The sequence below is a fragment of the Thunnus thynnus genome, chromosome 4, assembly GCF_963924715.1.
Source record: "Thunnus thynnus chromosome 4, fThuThy2.1, whole genome shotgun sequence".
Classification (NCBI taxonomy): domain Eukaryota; kingdom Metazoa; phylum Chordata; class Actinopteri; order Scombriformes; family Scombridae; genus Thunnus; species Thunnus thynnus.
The window spans coordinates 29,481,855-29,499,363 of record NC_089520.1 but is presented as its reverse complement, the minus strand read 5'-3'; the positions used below and the strand labels follow the sequence as shown (position 1 = coordinate 29,499,363).

The 17,509-nt window shown below is 39.4% G+C and overlaps 1 protein-coding gene across 2 annotated transcripts; it reads right to left on the bottom strand.

The window, feature by feature from the left end:
• Positions 1–711: 711 nt before the first annotated feature.
• Positions 712–16,941, bottom strand: mbd1b (methyl-CpG binding domain protein 1b). 2 transcript variants are annotated; one of them, XM_067588241.1, is made up of 17 exons: positions 16,656–16,941; positions 15,464–16,036; positions 14,887–15,027; positions 14,245–14,386; positions 13,868–14,154; positions 13,622–13,704; positions 13,463–13,503; positions 9,999–10,139; positions 9,804–9,908; positions 9,375–9,395; positions 9,169–9,261; positions 6,854–7,015; positions 6,577–6,753; positions 6,379–6,459; positions 6,207–6,287; positions 4,596–4,694; positions 712–3,439 (listed from the first exon to the last, which is right to left on the bottom strand). In XM_067588241.1, the coding sequence occupies exons 2-17, from the start codon at positions 15,829–15,831 to the stop codon at positions 2,969–2,971; spliced, it is 2,493 nt and encodes an 830-aa protein (XP_067444342.1). In that variant the 5' UTR covers positions 15,832–16,036; positions 16,656–16,941; the 3' UTR covers positions 712–2,968. The 2 variants fall into 2 exon arrangements, with proteins under 2 accessions (XP_067444342.1, XP_067444343.1); XM_067588242.1 differs by having other exon boundaries at positions 9,828–9,908; positions 16,656–16,940.
• Positions 16,942–17,509: the final 568 nt, after the last annotated feature.

The window sequence follows — 17,509 nt, the reverse complement described above, 5'->3', positions numbered from 1 at the left end:
CGTAGCCTATATGTGCGTTATAAATATAGTCTAACACTGTTTGAACTGTCACAAATCTGCAGCAGATATATGAATACATTTATTAAATCAAATATTTAAAAAAAATCCATTTTAAACAGTACTTGTTAGCTATAAAAATACAACTCTTTCTGTCAGCCATGCTAATATACAATATACACACTTACAGTAGTTGAACATATGAAACCAGGTATAGCATGCCAACACTTAGATAAAATAAATCACAACAGTCTTAATAGCGCTCAACTTTATGTTGAACGTGTTATAGGTTGAAGTGGACATTTGTTTTCTTTTTAAGAAGGAAACGTATTATTCTACATTACAAGCTATACTGTCAAATGCAGTAAGTATCATCATCAGAGATGTTTGACTTTAAAAACATAGACCATAATCACATCAGGTTCAAATTAAGACATAATTGTGTTTCCCATTGAAATAATGCATAATAATAAAACCTATAATTCATCCAACACCTAGTTCACTCTGCCAGTGACTGAAACATTATCTGACTCAGTGTACTGTTGCCTCATCATCTCTTTGTTAGTCACCCTAACAAAGGATGAAATAGCTGGATAAACCCATGAAGTAGCAGCTATATGCTAATATGTTTGGCCCACCAGGGAATATAAAAGCATACATTCTTCTCAGGAGTCTTTGAGATGTATTAAGTCCATCAGACGTATTTGACAAATATTATAAAGGAGTCAGCAAGAAAAGTTTATTTTCACACTGCCTTCAAAAAGACAGACAGGAAATATGGAAAACCTTTCATGTCAATTCTGTAAATATGTTTGAATTCAAAGACTAAATAACAGCAGGTTCTAAAAGAAAAATTAACTGCCCCCAAACATTTCAAAATGTGCACAGTTACTTGAGGAAACCATGATAATAAAAATAAATCATTTATGCTAAGGATACATAAACTTTCACATTGTTAAAATCACAGGATTGCAATGGAGAAGGGACGGGCCAAAAAAGTTTATTTTTTAAATTTACATAGTTCAATTTTAAAAATCCATCAAAAGATTTAAAATACATTAAATACTGAGAATAATGCTAGTCTAGAAGATAAACGGAGGGACATGTTTTAAGAAGGTTTCACACACTTTTACCAGCTTAATAAATAGTGTCATCTGTAAAATGACTTTTGGCTACAAAACCAGTTTTATTTGAGGATATCACTAAAAAAAAAAAAAAAAAACATTCATACTAAAGGTATTCTGGTTTCTGCGTGGTAAAATGTCAGCACATGTTCAATCTGCCGATCTAAACCAGCTCATGTCCTGTCTGCATCAGCCCAAAAATTTTGATGAATGTGGAAAAGACAAAAATACTAAAGACTAAAATAACGTCCTAGCAAGATTAACGTTCAGTGAATCTCATGATTTCAAATGGCACAACAGATTTACAACATTAATCACAACGGTTGTAAAAATGAACCCAACCTTTTCACATTATACTGTTTTGTTTTGTCGTATTGTCAGAGTTTCAGAGCCCTGCGGTTTGGACTCTGACTGGTACACTGCAAGACAACATTGTTGTTGTAGCTTTGACTTTCTGTTTGGGGTTGTTGTCTGGAAAATAAACTTTCATGCTGAGTATAGTGACTTTCTGCTTATGTGTAGTGTTTGTCTTACACCAAACATAGCTTTTAGCATAATGGTTAAAAACCTCAATTTTGTTCCCTTCAGACCACATAGCTTACTAACACTCACATTCTTACACTTTGTTTTAGTCGCCCACGTCTTCTGGTGATCACTTCCTCAGACGTCTACAGTTTTTTTTAACAGTGGATTTGCCTCACTGACATAAAGCTGCAACTGTTGAAGCAACAGTTGTTTTCTGAATACCGTCTCATAACTCACCATGGAGCCATAGATCATCATGATTGACCTTCATGCTCCGTATGATGTTCAGTGTTCTTGTATCCGTCTCAGTTGGTGCTATTCACTGACTCTGTTGTACACATGTTAACGGCTGATCTCTATTCAACATACAGTGTCATTTACTAATAATTTAGGTGCATCATAATAAATGGGGTGAATATTTGGGCAGTCACTTATTGTGTTTTACAGTTGTACTTAATTTGGTCAATTTGTAGATATTTATCTTTACAGTTTTCACATGAAGTGAGATTCAATATTGAAAAGCAATTTTTTTTTTTTTTTTTTTTAAATTGAAAAAAATCTAAAGTGGAGGTAAATCCATGTAAGGAAATCAGAGTCTAATATCAAAAAAGTACATTTCAAAGTCTCCTTTTTCAATTCTTTTTGCATATACTGGAAAACACAATCATTTGGAACTTTAAACATTAAGTCAGAGCCAGTAATGCACAGATAAATATCAAAACCTTTGATGAATCAATAAAATCAATTATTTTCTATAAAATGGAAAAGGGGGACAAGATGCAAATGAACTTCAACAAAAACATGCTGGCCAGCTCCACTCGTTATCTTATACAGAATACGGATGCATGATAACATTGTTAACATGGGATTAAAGGATAAGCAGGTTCATTGCTAATAATGTTATTTTTGGGCTGAAAGATCCAATTTGGGGAGGGTTATCGATTCCTCAAGTAAGAGTGTGGATCAACCAACAACACATTAACCACATAGCATGATAACAGATTTGACCTCTACCCGTCACACTGTCCAAACTCTGATATAACAGTCATGACACAAGAAAAAAAAAAAAAAAACAGAAGACATCTGAGAAAGAAACGCACCTGGATTATAATGTCACAGCTCCTGGAATGCCTTTGGTGATTCTTCAGATAAACAAATCATACTAATACAGTCCAGAGGTAAATCTGTAAAGTGTCTTATGTTATCACCAAAAGAAAATCAGAAACCAAAATGAACTAAATGGCACAGAGTTGTACCATAGGACTGGTGGTCTCCAATATGGTCGTAGATTTTTGTTCTGTTTCTGCAGAAGTTAAAAGTTCTCATCCTCGCAGCACTCTGCAGTTAAAACAGATACTCACGTTTTTCTTAACCAAGAAATCACATGTTGACGCCCGCTCTAGTGTGATTGGGTCTTTATTAGATAACGGCTCTTTGGGGGGCAGGCCTTGGCACACCACGTACTTCTCCAGACCCAAAAGCAGATTCACCACTTCAGTCACCGAGGTCAAGCGTGCCGGGTAGTCGTCGTACAGCGGGTGGGTGGGGAGCAGCGGCTGCTTTTGGACGGTGACCTGATAGCAGAAGCCGGGGTCGATCAACACTATGGTGTCGGCCATGTTGGACTGTTTAGCACACTGGATAAGCTGCAGCTGCGGGCCCTCCACCATTATGGCATACCATAGGATTGGCAGTACAGAGGAACGTAAAGACTTTAGCAGTTTCATTAGGTGGTTTTCAATGTCCGCACCAGTCCCGGCTGGATTATCTGCTAAACTGAAGATCTGCGTAATCTGCAGAGAACAGAATGAAAATAAAAATACACACACAAGTTTAGCATTGTGTGTGGTTATCCAGACAATTAATATAAATACATTTTGTGAATGAAGACACTACACACTCATCATTAGGGATGGATATCCTGAGGATTTTATCATTACTACTACTCTTATCAATACTCCTTATCTGTCTGGTTCGTTATCGATACTTTTATTGGTTCTTTTTCATTACGCAAAAATTGCTTTTTTAAAATACATTATTTTAAAAACTAATATAATTTTTTATAAATAATATAAAACATATTATTTTAAAAAGAATACATTCAGAACAGGATTAGAGATGATTTATATTTGACATATAAGTAAATATTGTTTCTAGAGCAGCAACAGTAATGTTCACAACAGCAAAGTCACTATAAACTCATTAATATATCACTGGAAATAAATCTAACATGTCAATAAAATAAATAATATTTCTGACATAAGTTTATAAAGAATGAAGAACACAGACATCAGTCAATATCAGTCATTGATCCTGTCCTCCTCCCTCTGCTGCTGATGTGATTCACTTCTGCAGGTACCGCTGGTTGAGCGAGGGGGGGGGGGGCTGGTTTGAAGAGGGGGGGGCTGTCGTCTCAGCCAGTAGCTAGGTTTACAAGAATTTGACTAGTTTTAAGATGCATTAAAAACTAAGCTGAACAGTTAGGCTACATACAGAGAGCTTTGGTTTTAGCTTGTTCTTAACAATTCACTATTAGCCTAACCAGCAAGCGGTGGTTGTGTAAAACATGCTGAGTTAATAACGACAGACTTATTTTTATAACGATAAAGAGTGTTACCTTGACTTGACGAGGTCAAGACAGTTGGATTTTTAGTTTCAGCATCTTAGCTGGGAGGCTGCACCACTGAGGACGTAGGTACAGCAGCCACTTTGCTAAAACAATCAAACATGCTGTGCTGCTTCAAATTTAAAGAATGTTGTATTTGTGTTTCGTGAGATTGCTGGTGTGACCCCCTTTACACGGCGCAGTCACGCAACGTCAAACGTAATCACCTGACGCCAGCAGCTTCATCAGCACTGTTTGTCCAGGAGCTTATCAATATTTCAGTACTGACCAGTCAAGAACCAGTACCAATTTAGTAACGGTTCTTGGTATCCATCCATACTCACCATGGGCAACTCTTCTTCATCTTCCTCTTCGTCTTCAACATGCCTTTGACCATCTCTGCCTACAAATGATTTGTCTCCATCCCATCTGCTTAGCTGGTCCTGGATTGACAAAGTTGAACTCATGAGCTTAACTATTAACTGCAACTACTGTCAGTCAAATGTCAATCTGTAACTCATATGCAATCAAAATTATCCAATCTGAAAAAAAACAACAAAAACTGAAATTGAATCATCGTTTCCCTTATGATAGTACAAGAACCCCCGCCAGGCCCCCCTAAAAATTTTAATGGCAAAAATAACACCATATCCAATAACCAAATATCCATTCATTCGGAAATTAATAGCTTTTGTCTGTGCAGCGCTGTACCAAAACATGAGTTAACCTCTGTGTCGTTGCCTAGGAAACCGTTGGAAGTAACTCTTTTTAAGAAATAGGGGATTGCGTAATGTGTCTGCATGGCGATTGAGTGAGAGAGCGAGCAGCAGAAAAGTGATGGTGAATGTGAGTGGAGCAGAGGAAAAAGGAGTAGTAAGTAGCAGTAAGTTGTCAATCTGGCGGTAAATGTAGAGTACAGACTACAGTGTTTCAGTTAATAAATGCTGGAGCTTCTCAAGACCAAGAAAAAGTCACATCTGTTATTTCCCCAAGTGCTGGAAAAAATAGCAACAATGGGTTAACCTGATCCAAAGACACTAAACAGAGAAACAGAGAACGGAGAAATGTGTGGCTGCTGAGTTCACTCTGTATCCGTATCATCCAACGCAGCATTCAAGACAGTGAACATGACACAAGTATGACTGAAGCTAAATTTGTGCACCATTAGTAGTTGCAACATAAGTGACATTATGAGGCCTCATTCACTGACAGTCTGTACTTGCACAATGACCTAAACAGTAGTAACTGTGCTGCAGCACTCCACTGTAATCCAGTAAGACACTGCAGTTTTGTAATTGTAACAAGCTGGTGCAAAATTTGCCCTTCTGCCTACTACACTGACTGAATGCTAAAGTGTTGATGATGTGTCCAGATATTTTCATCTGTTCAAGTGACCACATGAGCAAACTGAAGGACAGCCAAGAACAGACGAGTGACAAGTAGAGAGCACAAACAGCTTGGCAGCGATATGCTTCCTTTATAAGGAGATCAAATTAACTTCACCCCCAAGACAGTCAAGAGTTTAGGGGGGGAGGGGGGGGGGGGTTACTCCTACTTGAGAATAGGGTGAGAAGCAGCAGAAAATTGACAACTCATCACATGCGTGCACAACCGTAACAAACTCAGTAATCGACCTCAAATTAAATGCTTGGAGGTGCAGGTGTGACACTATACACTGGTCAACCTGGTCAAACAGAGTTGGATCCAGGCCTGGATTCACTGAGGAGAGCCAGAGCCAAAGGCCAAATAACAGCATGACAACAGATATATAAGGAAACACACAAGCAAAAGGCTCATGTGACATGGCTTAATGTCAAAGAAAAAAAAAAAAAACAAGTCAGGAGGAGTGTTGCTTTCCATCCTGGTTTTCAAAGCACAGATTGACAACCACCAGAAACAACGTGTGCAAATTGGCAACATCCCTAAAATGAAAAGCAGGAAGAACGTAAACTTACTAGATGGGAGTTGTTATGGTTGCCGATGTGAGGGACTCTGTCAGGCAGCCCATTTCGCACTCCAAAATCTGAATGATTTAACTGTTGAAACACAGCGTTCAGTTGACGTTCAGTTTGGTGAGATGAGTTTTGAGGCGAACAAGAACATGTAGATAAGAATCTATTTTCACACCTGCATAGATGATTGGTGGTTTCTCAAGTTCATCTCATAAGCGAGTTTACTACCGCCGGCAGGCTCGGAGCTCCAATTCATCTGCAACAACAACATATAACCAAAGTAAGAAGAAAAGAACAAATCAAGTTTCGGAATTATCAACTGTGATGTTAAAAACATATTTTTTGTTAAACTCAAAAGGCACTGGCAACTCACTTGTAAATTAATGTCATCATCTTCATTGTCAGTGAAGTCCATGCCAAGTTGTGCTCCTTTGTTTTTCTTTAAACCTGACTTTCGACTGTATGTGTAGTGAGGCCTTGGCCTGCCTGGCAGGAGTGGATTATCTGCCCCATAGTCACCTTGTCCCATCTGGAAGGGTAGCAAGTGTCTCTGCCGAATACAAGCATTGACACATTTCAAACAGACGCTATTACATCAGTACCACAAGATACAGCAAATAGATTAAAAATTTGGCCCAGCAGTGTCCCACCATTGCCTGTCTCTGACACTGACGTAGACGACACTTCTGTCTCTTTTTGTTGCTACCTCCGAACTTGGGTTTGTCTATACAGAAATCACACGTGCCGCAGTCTTTCCTGCAGAGACAGGCTTTGCATTCCCCACAGGAACGCCGCTTCCGCTTCTTATGCCACTGAAAACAAAGAAGAGGAGAATTTAGCAAAAACATGAAGACATAATGTGACAATGAAGTGAACAAATCAGCAATAATTAGACCATTTTGTCAACTATTAGGTAGAGGAAAAGGGCATATATATGAACTCTAAACCTTTTTAAATAAGTCTGGAAAAAAAAAATGAATCAAATGACAATTATAAAAGACAGATGGAGCTATGTAACTACTTAAATACTGCCAGTGGAAACATTTATGTGGATAACAGATGATGAATAAGAAATCTCTTTTGACAAACCACACACAACCATGTAGAAAAACATATAATCTCTCAAGAGACTTGATAACCACATGACACCATATTATATGCACTACTTGTCCTGCACCCTTTCCTAAAAGGTGTCCTTTTATAGACCTTGCCAGAGAAAACTCTGCCTCTGCTGTGAGTGGCCAACATTGTTCCAACTAGAAACTGTATCCAGCCATACCTTAGCAAAACTATGACCAAACTGGGCATACAATCATAGAGCAGATTTGGTTTTAGGGCTGCAACTAACATTTTTTTTTTTTTATCGATTAATCTGCTGATAATTTTCTCAAATAATCGTTTTATCTGTTGTTTTGAGAAAAAAAAAAAAAGCTTTCTTAGAGAAATTTTGTCTGATCAACAGTCCAGAATCAAAAGTGAGTTAGTTTACATTATTGAGTCTAGTTTACATTATTAATTTCTAATTAACATTGTGGGTGTATGTGATGTGCTGTTGTGTGTAGCTTTGTATTTTGTATGGTGTGTTCTTTGTGGGGTTTTTTGTTTGTTTTGTTTTGTTTTTTTTGTTTGTTTTTGGGGGTTTTTTTGTTGTTGTGCTGTTGGATGTTTTGATTGTGGGGGACTACGGATGCAAATTAGCTTTGAGCAAACTCTGGTGCAGTGCATCTTTAATATTTAAAACTGCACACTGTCCCAATCAATAAATCAAATCAAATCAAACATATTAATTTTACTATCATGTATGACACAGAAAAGCTTCACATTTGAGGAGAATCCTAATATTTGAGAAGCCACAACCAGAAAATATCTGGCATTATTGCTTTCAAAGTAAATAAAATGATTATTTGATTATCAAAATAGCTGCCAATTAATTTTCTGTCGATTAACTAACTGATTAATTGCCTAATCTTTGCAGCTCTATTTGGTTACAGACATTTTGTTTCTGCTTTTCCCACTGTGAAAACTTGATACCAATGGAGTGCACAGTGGGGATGCATGATATTGTATTTTTTTGCCAATATCCGACACACTGATATTTTCGAACTCATTTTGGCTGATTGCCGAAGCTGAAATATACACATATTTTTTTCCACCTGGCTGAGCAGACTATTACACACGCAGTCATAGATTTCACTAAGTATGATCAAGAATATATGATGGAAGAACTTAGGAAGACTGGAGTTCAGGAGCTCAGCATTAAAACTTTAATGAACCTGCCAAGTGGGTTGAGCAGCAGAGTTTTCTTTGAGGTTATTAGACAGACAGGATTAATGTGTAGGATTTAATCTCTGGCCCACACTTTGGAGCAGAAGGTGAATACACCTAATACGCTGGTTGCCAACCGCCGTTATAAACTTAGAAGAAGGAGAAGGAGTTTTTTTTTCAAACATAGTGGTGCATCTTGTCAGCCGAGGTGTTTCCTATCTGTGCAGCCGAACACAGCAGCTCATTTGCCGACTGTTTCACCTTGACAGTCCCGGTGCTTCGTCTGTAAGCTCTTCTTCACTCAGCTGCCCGACAGACCTGCTGCTTCTTCCTATTTTAACCTGAATAATGAACTGGGGCTCAGTGCTCCGGTTGGATCCACGGAGAGCCGGGCTAGCTGGGAGTGGAGCCTGCGGAGGAAGCACCGGGACCGTCAGGATGAAACAGTTCACGGAGGGAAGCACAGCCAGGTGGTGAGAGAGAAGGCGACCAATCAACCTGTCATATCGGTAAGAAATGTTCATTTCGGGCCAGTATTTCATTTTTAAGCCTTTATCGGCCGATACTGATGACATGCCGATATTATCGTGCATTCTTAGTGCACAGTAACTGACATGAGCTCAAGTGGACAACAGCTGTGAAGGACTGCTCTGGATTGCTTTATGTCACCCGGTCTCTATGGAAGACGAAAAACACTCACATCATCATCGTCATCGGTTGACATGTCTTCGTCGTCATCTACGTCCACGTTAACTGAGAAGTTCTCAGTGTCACTGCTTTTGAGACTCGGGTGCTGCGGGAGTGAAAAAACATAATGTGACGATGGGAACATTTAAAACATTCTTTAGAAAAAAAGAAGATATTGGATTTTTTTAATTTGGTAAATTATTTGATGATGACTATTACCTGTGAGTCCGTAATTTCACTCTGCAAAATAAATTACTTATTAGAACTCAGTGAATCAATTACATGAATCATTTCATGTCAAAGCCATAATTCATGATTTGTGTCCACATTGCAATTACAAACTGTGTGATACATTGTTGAAAGTCTACAATTCGGTATAACTGAGACCAAGTCTGAGCCTGACTGTAAACCTTCAGAAAAACAGAATATTCTTGGCCTATAGTGGGTGTATTTGAAAGATTTGTGCATCTATAATCACAGCCAGCAATCACAAGCAGTGGAACTTTGCTTTAAATTTGCCACATTATAGCCAGTTTTACACATGAAGTTCAACAAGAACCAATGAAAATCTACAGAAGCCTTTGAAATCAGTACATGGAGATCTTTGACCCCCCCCCCCCCCCCAGCAAGCATCTTAAACAAACGTACTTTGATTACACATGTTTTCATCACCTGGAAACTCATGCTGTCATCAAATGTTTCAGGAATGTCATTATGAGGTCTCTGGTGCAGGAAGCCTCCACTTCCAGGGCCCTAATGTAACAAACAGAACCAAAAGAGAAATTTAGAAGACATTTTTCTATTTAACAATAAACAACAAAATAAACAAGTGTTGTAGCTTACCTTACGAATAGGACATATACACCTGCGTTTCCGGCATATTCGTTTTCGGGTCTCAGGGCTCTGCAGTCCATGCTTGCAGTTGGCACATTGTCCACAATTAACTGTATTATGGCATCCGACACACTGCCCACAAGGAATCCACTACAGTAGACATAAACAAGAAAAAAAAAAAAAAATCACCCTTTTCAGTTGGATAAGAAACAGCAAAACATCAGATGAACTAATCTTTATCACCTCATTATGTATCTTTGTCCAGATGTTCCTTTGTTTTTATCAAACAAGTGTTATGATGACCTTAAGAAGAACAAAGCTGGCCTGCATTACAGTAGCAGAAGTTACTAAATGTGAAGATGACAATTGAAATATATATATATATATATATATATATATATATATATATATATATATATATATATATATATATATATATATATATATATATATATATATATAATTTAGATTGACAAGTTTTCAGCACGCACCATCCCTACAATAATTAAATAAGATATTTATTTATTGTAAACTCGTTTGTAACAAACAGTTATCTTTTTAATATGTAGACTAAATAACATCAGACCTTATCTCCTTATTGACAAGACCTCGTCTCCCCATTGAGAGACGCTGTGCGCATTAACCAACGAAGCACAGCGGCGTAACTTCATTGATTATTTACATCTCCAGACACGCTGTCAGGATCAGTCAGGATCTAATGTTAATTAAAAGTCCTGTGTTCTTCTACACATACAAAAAGGTCAGCTGTTACACACACAGTCCAGGTTCATACAGTGCAATTGTTTGAAGTAAAGCAGCCATCCTGACGAATCCTGAGCTCTATTATGTCGAGCAGCACAGCAAAACTAATTATTGTAGTTATCAACTTGACAGGACAGAGGAAACTATCCAGGGGAAACAGAATGAAATGTTTAGCTTCTGAAATATTTTTTTAGACAGAGAAGCGAAAAACAAGTTATTTTCTGGTTTTGGATTAATTTCTATTCCAGTTGCTGATTTGAAGATGGAAAACTAGTTAGGGGAGCAGGAAAAAACAGGGGATGGATTTTTTTTTTTTTTTTTAAATTCACATGCATTTGTTTATCCTGTTATCAAACAAGTTGAACAGAGCTTTGGACGGAGGGTACATGGACCGGGAGGCAGCATCACACTTCCCGCGCCTAGTCTGCCGGAAAATAGAGGACGTCAGTTGAGTAGGCGGTCCTTCAGTGTCGCCCAGGACACATTGCGTTCACACTGCTAAAAGAATGTGCCCACATGTGGCCCAGACCACCTCCGAATGTGGTCTGAGTGATCGGATCTCAACGCGTCTTGGATGCATTCAGACCTGCATTTAGAGCTGACCACTTGTGATCGGATCACCCAACATGCGTAGACAGGGCCTCAGACCACATTCGGAGGTGATCTAGCCCGCATATGGACACATTCTTTTAGCAGTGTGTATGCGATGTGGTCTTGGGCCATACTCATACATACATACTCATTTGCGACAAACGCCAAGAAATGAATGACAGTGTATGTAATTGTCAGCGTCTCTCTCTCCTCTGCTCCACTCCATGTGTATGTGTGGAGCCGGAGGGGTTGAGCTCCGCCCTCAGTGAAAGAAGAGAAGAGAATAGAAGAGAGAAGAAAAACCGTGCACATAAATGACAGCAAAACACAGAAGAGACTATGTTTGTGTTATTTACCTAATTCATGTGCACTTGTTTCATTTCAGCTCAGTGTGAGAGTCTCTACTGTGTTTTGTGCCAATTTATTGTGGCGCTAGTTTCTCTCCTCTGCTCTCTGTGTTTCACCGGGGGCAGGGCTCAGCCCCTCCGGCTTCACACACACACAGAGTGGAGCAGAGGAGAGACAGACAACTACACTTGTTACGTTACTGTAAGTGCAATTAAAGCTCTGTGAGTAAAAAGCCAAGAGTACTTTATTAACGTAACACGCTGTCTGATTTCCATTTGGGCAGAAGAGTTCTGATTTTGCCCACACGCCAAGGTCTTTGCAAACTACCACTTCTTTTAATTTCCAGCCAAGTAGGCAAAGGAACAACAAACACATTTGGTTTATGCAAAAGGTAATGATGTGTTTATTTGCATATAGAACAGGGAAGTGAGATCTGATAACAAGCGCTCGCTAAGATGCATGTGGAGACGCATTCTAATGCTCTAATGCCAGGTGTGAAATGATGTACTAAGAGCTGTTCACTTGTGATCAGATCACCCAAGATGCATGTTAATGCCAGGTGTGTACAGGGCCCCTGTATGTGTATGTGTGTGTGTGTGTGTGTGTGTGTGTGTGGAGCTCAGCCCCACCCTCCTGCCAACAGTCACAGACCACAGACAGAGAGCAGAGGAGAGAGATGGAGAGCGCGTGTGCGTGTGGTTTGCGTTCGTTGTGATTATTATGTGCAATGTCAAATTTGAGCAGTTAGCCGCAGTGCTGCACCGCTGGTGAAAGCATACACGGGAAACACTGCGCTTTGCAAACATTAAATATTTGTTTAACTGTTTATTTTACAAGGGCATTTAAAAGCCCCTGTCATCCCCATTCCAAGGGCAATTTTACATTTTTTTAGGGGCATTTTGCCCCAAGCCCCAATTAATTTCCAAACTACAATCCTTGCAGCATGATAACGCTTTCACACAGCCCAGAGTGATCAAACGTTCTGCCAGTTTCAACAATGAAACTCCATCATATTAACAGGATATTCACACACTGTGTCTGAACCCACGGTTTCATTATGGTACTGGCCCGAACATAAGACAATAATTTATTCTGGAAATGACGTTTGAAGAAACTGGGGGGCCTCTTTTATTCAAGGACTAGACAATACATGTTAACATTCAACATTCTTGTTGAATGGAGAGTGCACCAGTGTAACAGCCTGCTCCTACAGAGAGTGATGTATTATGGGGTTTTTGTGACCTTAATGTTGCGATGTTGCAATGTTACAATGTTACAATGTTACAATGTTGCAATCTTGCAGAAGAAATAAATGTACTTTTACAGATGATGAGGAGCTCAAAAAGATTTTTAAAAAGTCTGAAAAAAGTTCACTGCTGGAGAAAATAATTTTGACCGTTTCCAACAACCTGACAGGAGAGAATGTGGTTGTGTGACTGATAGACAAGCTGCATAAATCTGCTCTAATGGTATTATTTCACTTTTACAAGAGAAAAAGCTTTGAGGAGGACTCTCTTCTCCTTGGATCAACAGTATCTCAGTGAACCTGTCCCAACAGGATGAGTGTTAAAGTGTGTTGAAATTTTCAAAAAGTCTTTTTTTCCAAAAACACGTGTTGGAAAGGGGGTCATCTTATATTCCGGGTAGTCTTACATTCAGGCCAGTGCAATATCGTGTTACTGATAAGTGCCACGTGGACAACATGCTAAAACTTCTAAAACTTTGGCTAGTTCACATAGCTAAAATGCAGCTATTGACAGACAATGTTTTACCTTTCTAAAACGAATCATCGGATGTTCTTTTGTCTTTGAGGCTGTTGGAATAAAAAGAAATAAACAACATGGGATTAGGAAAACTGTAACCCAACCCTCAATCAATGCCGTGATTTTTTTTCTGTTTCTTTAGAATCATGACACTGCACACTCACGTACCCCAACAGGTGGGACAGGAGGGCCTCTTTCTTTGCTTGTCGTACCATGTCCCTGTGAAGGAAATACCACATCTGGCACAGATCCTGTGGAGAAACATGATCATTTTCAGTCCATCTGTATGTATCAGCGACTCACAAATAAAACCCTTCTGAGTGAGTGGAAATGCTCATGCGTTGTAAATTACCATTGACAAGTTTTAGTGAAAAAGCTCATTGATTGACATATGAACTGAAGTTCATGACTCACAGAGTGCTGTCCTCTGACCCGATTTCTCCATTTATGGAGGGGAGCGGGATCGATCTGGATGATGAGGGAAGGGGAAGTTTAATTTTATCTTCGTGTACTGCATCCTTATTGCAAGCACCATGGTTTGGAGTTCCCATTGTACTCTGCATGGAGAAACTTGTTTGGTTGGAGTGGATGGTTTTGAGGCTCTGGCTTGGAGTGAGCCTGTGGTGGGAGTCTGGAGTGTCCGCCCCTTCTCCTCTCTCCATCCAGCTGGACTCCGAGGAAGAACGCTCTCGTATCTTTCTCTAACAGATAAGAACGTGAGTGTAACTAATTGTAGGACACCTTAAATGGTTAAAGTTCTGATGTTTTATCATGATAAAAGAGGCCAATACCTTCGCTCTGTTTCGAACTCTTGTTGGTGGTGCTTCGCCATTGTAGAACTTCCCTGTTTTATATTCAAATGTTGACAAGTCAAGAACTCCCTCCAGCACTGAAGCCAGCTCTACTCTGCTTCTCAGTCGATCACCACGTGGACTGTGAAGGAGAAAAAAAACACTTACAACTACAAAGAGCTGAATGACAAACCAAAATTTAGCCACACTCAACCTAATTTCACTGATGTCAGAAAAGAATTTAATCTTTTATCTTTTAGCACAGTATAATGCAATGTTGCATTGTCCCTTAGTCCTCATCATGATTAGAAGATAAAATTTTACCATTTTGTAAATGTTTTACCAATTTATCAAAATATTAAAATGTACAGTTATTTTGATAGTGATTTTTGATTAAATTGCACAGCCCTAAATTACACACTGTTGTGTGAATACTAATTACTAAAAGGTGCACAAGAAGCAGTTGCAAGAGGAATAAAAGAGTAAAGGAGTGGCAGAAAGTGGTTAAAAAGCAGTAAAATCTCAGCAATAAATATTAAGAACATTGTTGAGCACCAGGTAGGTATGTGATAAAATATGTTCTGCCCCCTGAATTAAAAGCAACTGTACAGTGGGATTATTTTTCAACAGGAGAGGACTTACCTCAGGTAATAAACATCCTTCTGGCCAATGCTTGAACCTGAGCGCCGGACAACTTCTTTGCGTTTCCAACCCTCTCCAAGTACAGGCCACTCCACCCATCCCTCATCAGGATGTGATCGCTTACGGCGAGGAATGTGAAGCCTGAAATAAGAAGAGATAATGTTACTGTGACATGTTAGAAATGCATACAAAAGTATTTCACATAGCACAAACAAGACACATTCAAGAAACGGTTAGCTATTTTGTGTAAATATTTATTTTCTTTCAAAAGAGGGAGGCAAATTTGCCTAGAGGTTTAAGATAAGCTGATTCTTTCAGCCACAATTGAAACAAACAGCAAGTCATTTAAACGCCCTCTGATTTATCACTGGCAGGTCCTCTGAATATCACTGTTTACACTTTAAGACAGATATGTTGTAAAACAAATAACACTCACAATATATTAATATATAATATGCTGCTCATTATCAGATTTTGCTACAAGATATATGGGCTCTGCAGACAAGCAACATGTTGGAGAAACTGTGACAGCGTTTCAGTATTAATACATGACAGAAAACAACATTATTCAACCTACTGATAAATCTTTTTGAAGGCCTTCTCACTGCCCGCCACGCTCTCACTCCTTTCACTCTCTCCTGCTAGGCTTTCCACCTCTGGATCATTGTTACCCGTGCTATTGACATCATCATCCTCCTCAAGGGGCTCAAACCAGTCAACAGGAGGCTCACCACCAATGGCCTTAGCCTCCTCCTTTGTCTCTTCTGGGACAGGATCTGACTTGGGGGTTTCCTCTGCATCGATAGTGTCTGAAGGTGTCGATTGATCCTGTGCTGATGCTGCCTCTGAGGTGTTTTCTGCCTCACTGGGGGTCTTCTCTGTGTTTTGTCCCACATCTTCTTCCACGGGCTCTCTGCCAGGGCTCTGCACTGGTTCCTTGTCCATTGATGCACCAGTTTAAACTACAAATAATCCAACGCGTTTTTCCAGGAGACAACCAAGATATCCTTTCCAATCAGTCTCGCATCCCATTTAAAGCGGTGTATTTTCCACACAGTCCGGTGATTTAGCCGCTTGACCTCGGCCTGTGATGTCTGGGCAGGTGAACCGTGAGAATAGTTGGCAGCTGTTCAGGTTGTCATGGCAGAACCTAGAAAAAGGATGTTGTTAACACACAGATTAAACACGACATATGTCTAGTGCAATTTACCTAGCTCGATATGTTACTGTCGGTTTTACAACGTTACTTGATAGCTATGACTTCACGAGCAGACATTCCCTTATAGTTAGCACAGTATTACAAAGTATTTGCAACGCGAATTAATTTGGCTGACGAGGAGTATTTCCCAGTCTTGAAGATGTTATCTAGCTGCCACAAGGACGTAGCTACCGTTTATCCATGGTTGATTAGCTAACACTGGGATGTAGCAACTGTTAGCTACACTAGCTAAGCTAACCTCAACTGGTGAAAGTGCTCACATTCTCTGATATGGTGCTGATTATCTCTTAATACACAGTTTAGCGACATGCCGCATAATATCACCAGTGCAATGCCAGTACTTAAATAAGGACCGTAAGTAAGGTGAGCTGGAGTAGAAACACTGAGACTAAAAACGGTAAAGGTAGTAACGTTAGCTTCCGTTAGCTGTAGCGTTCCTTCATGGTTACTATAACGTTACACATTTACTCCTCTGGGTTGAGAGCTGTGTATCACCACCACTCTACAAATGTTTGCTGTTAGGCAGGGCCGACAAAATACATGCACACACCTTTAGAGTAATGTTCCTCAGATGCTCGGCACTCCAGTCACTACACACATCACTTCCATTTACAAGGTAGGGCTAACGTTGCTAACTACGAATCGAGGCTACACCAAAGATGCAAATCCGCCTGACTCCGCCTACAGACATTAAACACCCATAGATCCTGTTCATTGATAGATGTTAACAGACGCTACACGTTGACGAACTGCGGAAGTAGTTAATAAAATAATAACATGATACATTTTGTCAGAAGGGAAAGGTAAAAAGAGAATTAGTGGACTGCATAGTAATGTTAGAGTATGGAAGTGAAGGCGTAACGGGGTGATTCCTCTGTTCCCGCCTCATCTTTCTCCTTTGACTGTGCTGCATTCACGGGTTATTAGAAAGACATGTAAGCGCACCTAACCGCTGGGAGTGCGGTGTTTCTCCTGGATCCTGGGTTGCCTGGACTGCTTGGTTGTCAGTGCGTCACATTATAAGACGCACAGCATGGAAACTACCATGAAAATGAATGTCATGTGATATAGTTTCCCTCTCCATGTTTATACTAAATGTCTATTTCGAGGCTCCATCATATGCATGCCCAATTGCATTAAGCAGCTTTTACTATAATCAGCAGGCATATGAACGTTTCTTATTCAAATGATGTATGGTAAATGTTTTACAAAAAAGAAAAAAGAGGTGTTAATAATGCAAAACCTTATTTGTCTTACTTCACAAGACCGGTTGAGGGCATTTTGTGTCATTGCCTGAATCCTTTAAATATTATCTTATAAAACCTAGGCTAACCTTATTAAGACTTTAGAAAAATAATACTGAAGAATCAAATATGAAACAAACTGTTTTCATGCTATCAATGG

Excerpts from the sequence above, each read along its gene's own strand:
- mbd1b (XM_067588241.1), bottom strand. The coding sequence starts at position 15,831 with ATGGACAAGGAACCAGTGCAGAGCCCTGGCAGAGAGCCCGTGGAAGAA. Across the intron at positions 9,909-9,998 it reads GTATATGTCCTATTCGTAAG|GGCCCTGGAAGTGGAGGCTT; the intron begins GTAAGCTACAAC and ends TTGTTACATTAG. Across the intron at positions 7,016-9,168 it reads CAACCGATGACGATGATGAT|TGGCATAAGAAGCGGAAGCG; the intron begins GTGAGTGTTTTT and ends CTTTGTTTTCAG.